The sequence below is a fragment of the Helianthus annuus genome, chromosome 12 (genome assembly GCF_002127325.2).
Source record: "Helianthus annuus cultivar XRQ/B chromosome 12, HanXRQr2.0-SUNRISE, whole genome shotgun sequence".
Lineage (NCBI taxonomy): Eukaryota > Viridiplantae > Streptophyta > Magnoliopsida > Asterales > Asteraceae > Helianthus > Helianthus annuus.
In genome coordinates this window covers 151114698-151116279 of record NC_035444.2, presented here as the reverse complement: position 1 = coordinate 151116279, position 1582 = coordinate 151114698, and the positions used below count along the sequence as shown (strand labels likewise).

The following is a 1582-nucleotide window of genomic DNA, read 5'->3' as shown; positions in this document are numbered from 1 at the left end:
ATGAATTTTTCATCCCTTAGTATTAGAGGTATTCTTGGGGGTGGAAAGTCTATGTGGGTTAAAGAGCTGAGGTTAAATAACAATATTGGGGAGATAGCGCTTCAAGAATCCAAATTAGAGAGTGTTTCCAGAGCTAATTTGGTTGGGTTTTGGGGTAATAATAGTTTCGAGTTTTGTTATACTGGTTCGGTTGGTCTTTCTGGCGGTTTAATCTGGATGTGGGATCCGGACTCGATTAATATTGAGGTCTTTGTGCAGAACAGATGCTTCCTGATTATCAGGGGCACGTTGTCCGGTAATGGGCCTGTTATTAATATGGTCAATGTATACGCGCCTCAAAATACAGAAGCTAAATGTCAGTTATGGAATGAATTATCAATTTTGATCCGTTCATACGAAGGAAAGTGGATTCTAACAGGCGATTTCAATGCTGTACGTTTCATTGAAGAAAGGAAAAATTCTTACTTTAAAGCGGTTTATGCCGAAAACTTTGACAAGTTTATTTTTGACAATGGGTTGCAAGAATACCCTCTTCAGGGATGTCAATTCACATGCATCAGGGATAATGGTAGAAAATTAAGTAAGTTGGACCGTTTTTTGGTGTGTTCGGAATTTTTTAATGCTTGGCCTTTGGCATGTGCTAGAGTTCTTCCTGGGAGACACTCTGACCACTGCCCTATTATATTGGAGGTTATCGATCATAACTTTGGCCCTAGACCGTTCAGGATTTTCAGTTCTTGGATTAGTCAACCAGGATTCGAGGAAGCGGTGACCGAGGCAAATGACAGTTTTGTTTCGGATGGTTCCCGGAAAAATTTTCTCACTTCCAAGGTTTGCCCACATTAGAGCAAGGCTAAAGTCATGGAGGGATGAATTTTTAGCTAAAGAAAAAGAAAATGTGAACGTGGCTTTATCCGAATTGGAGACGCTTGAGATGGAAATGGAGAATAGGGATCTCGCCGAGGAAGAAGAATGGATTATGGCTGAGAATAAGAAAGTTATTAAAGAAGTAGATTTGAGGAAGAATGCCGATCTTAGACAAAGATCGCGTCTGAAGTGGGCTTTAGATGGGGATGAAAATTCCAAACTTTTTCATGCTATGGTGAATAATAGAAAAGCCGTTAACTCGATTCGCGGTCTTACCATTAATGATGAATGGTGTACCAAACCTAAGTTAATAAAGAAAGAAGTTCTCACGTTCTTCATAGACAAGTTTAAAGAGAGTGTTCCGAATAGACCGAAGTTGGTGTGTTAGAATATCAAAAGGATTTCTGAGACAAACAAGAACTTTGATGCGTGTCAGTGTATATATAATTTAGAAGTATATTTAAGCCCCTTTTTACACTTTTAGCCAAGTTTTAAATTTATAAAACACGATATTTACTAACACTAAACACACATATGGGCAAGTGCACCCATCGTGGACGTAGTATAGTGTTGGTAAGATACCGAGGTCGTCCAAGGACACAAGAGCTTTTAATACCGGTTTATCCTCAACGTCTAATCAAATCAAAAAGTGAGAAAAATGTTTTAAACTAAGAAAAATAAAAACTAACTAAATGCTGAAAAATAAAATAAAATA

General features: G+C 38.0%; 1 protein-coding gene across 1 annotated transcript; it reads left to right on the top strand.

Moving 5' to 3' along the window:
* Window positions 1-1255, top strand: LOC110893239. The gene is made up of 2 exons (XM_022140355.1): window positions 1-802; window positions 882-1255. The coding sequence occupies exons 1-2, from the start codon at window positions 1-3 to the stop codon at window positions 1253-1255; spliced, it is 1176 nt and encodes a 391-aa protein (XP_021996047.1).
* The last annotated feature ends 327 nt before the right edge of the window (window positions 1256-1582 follow it).

Bases quoted from the DNA above. Each gene is read 5' to 3' on its own strand.
- LOC110893239 (XM_022140355.1), top strand. From the start codon at position 1: ATGAATTTTTCATCCCTTAGTATTAGAGGTATTCTTGGGGGTGGAAAG. The intron at 803-881 runs GTTCCCGGAAAA...ATGAATTTTTAG, and splicing joins TGACAGTTTTGTTTCGGATG to CTAAAGAAAAAGAAAATGTG.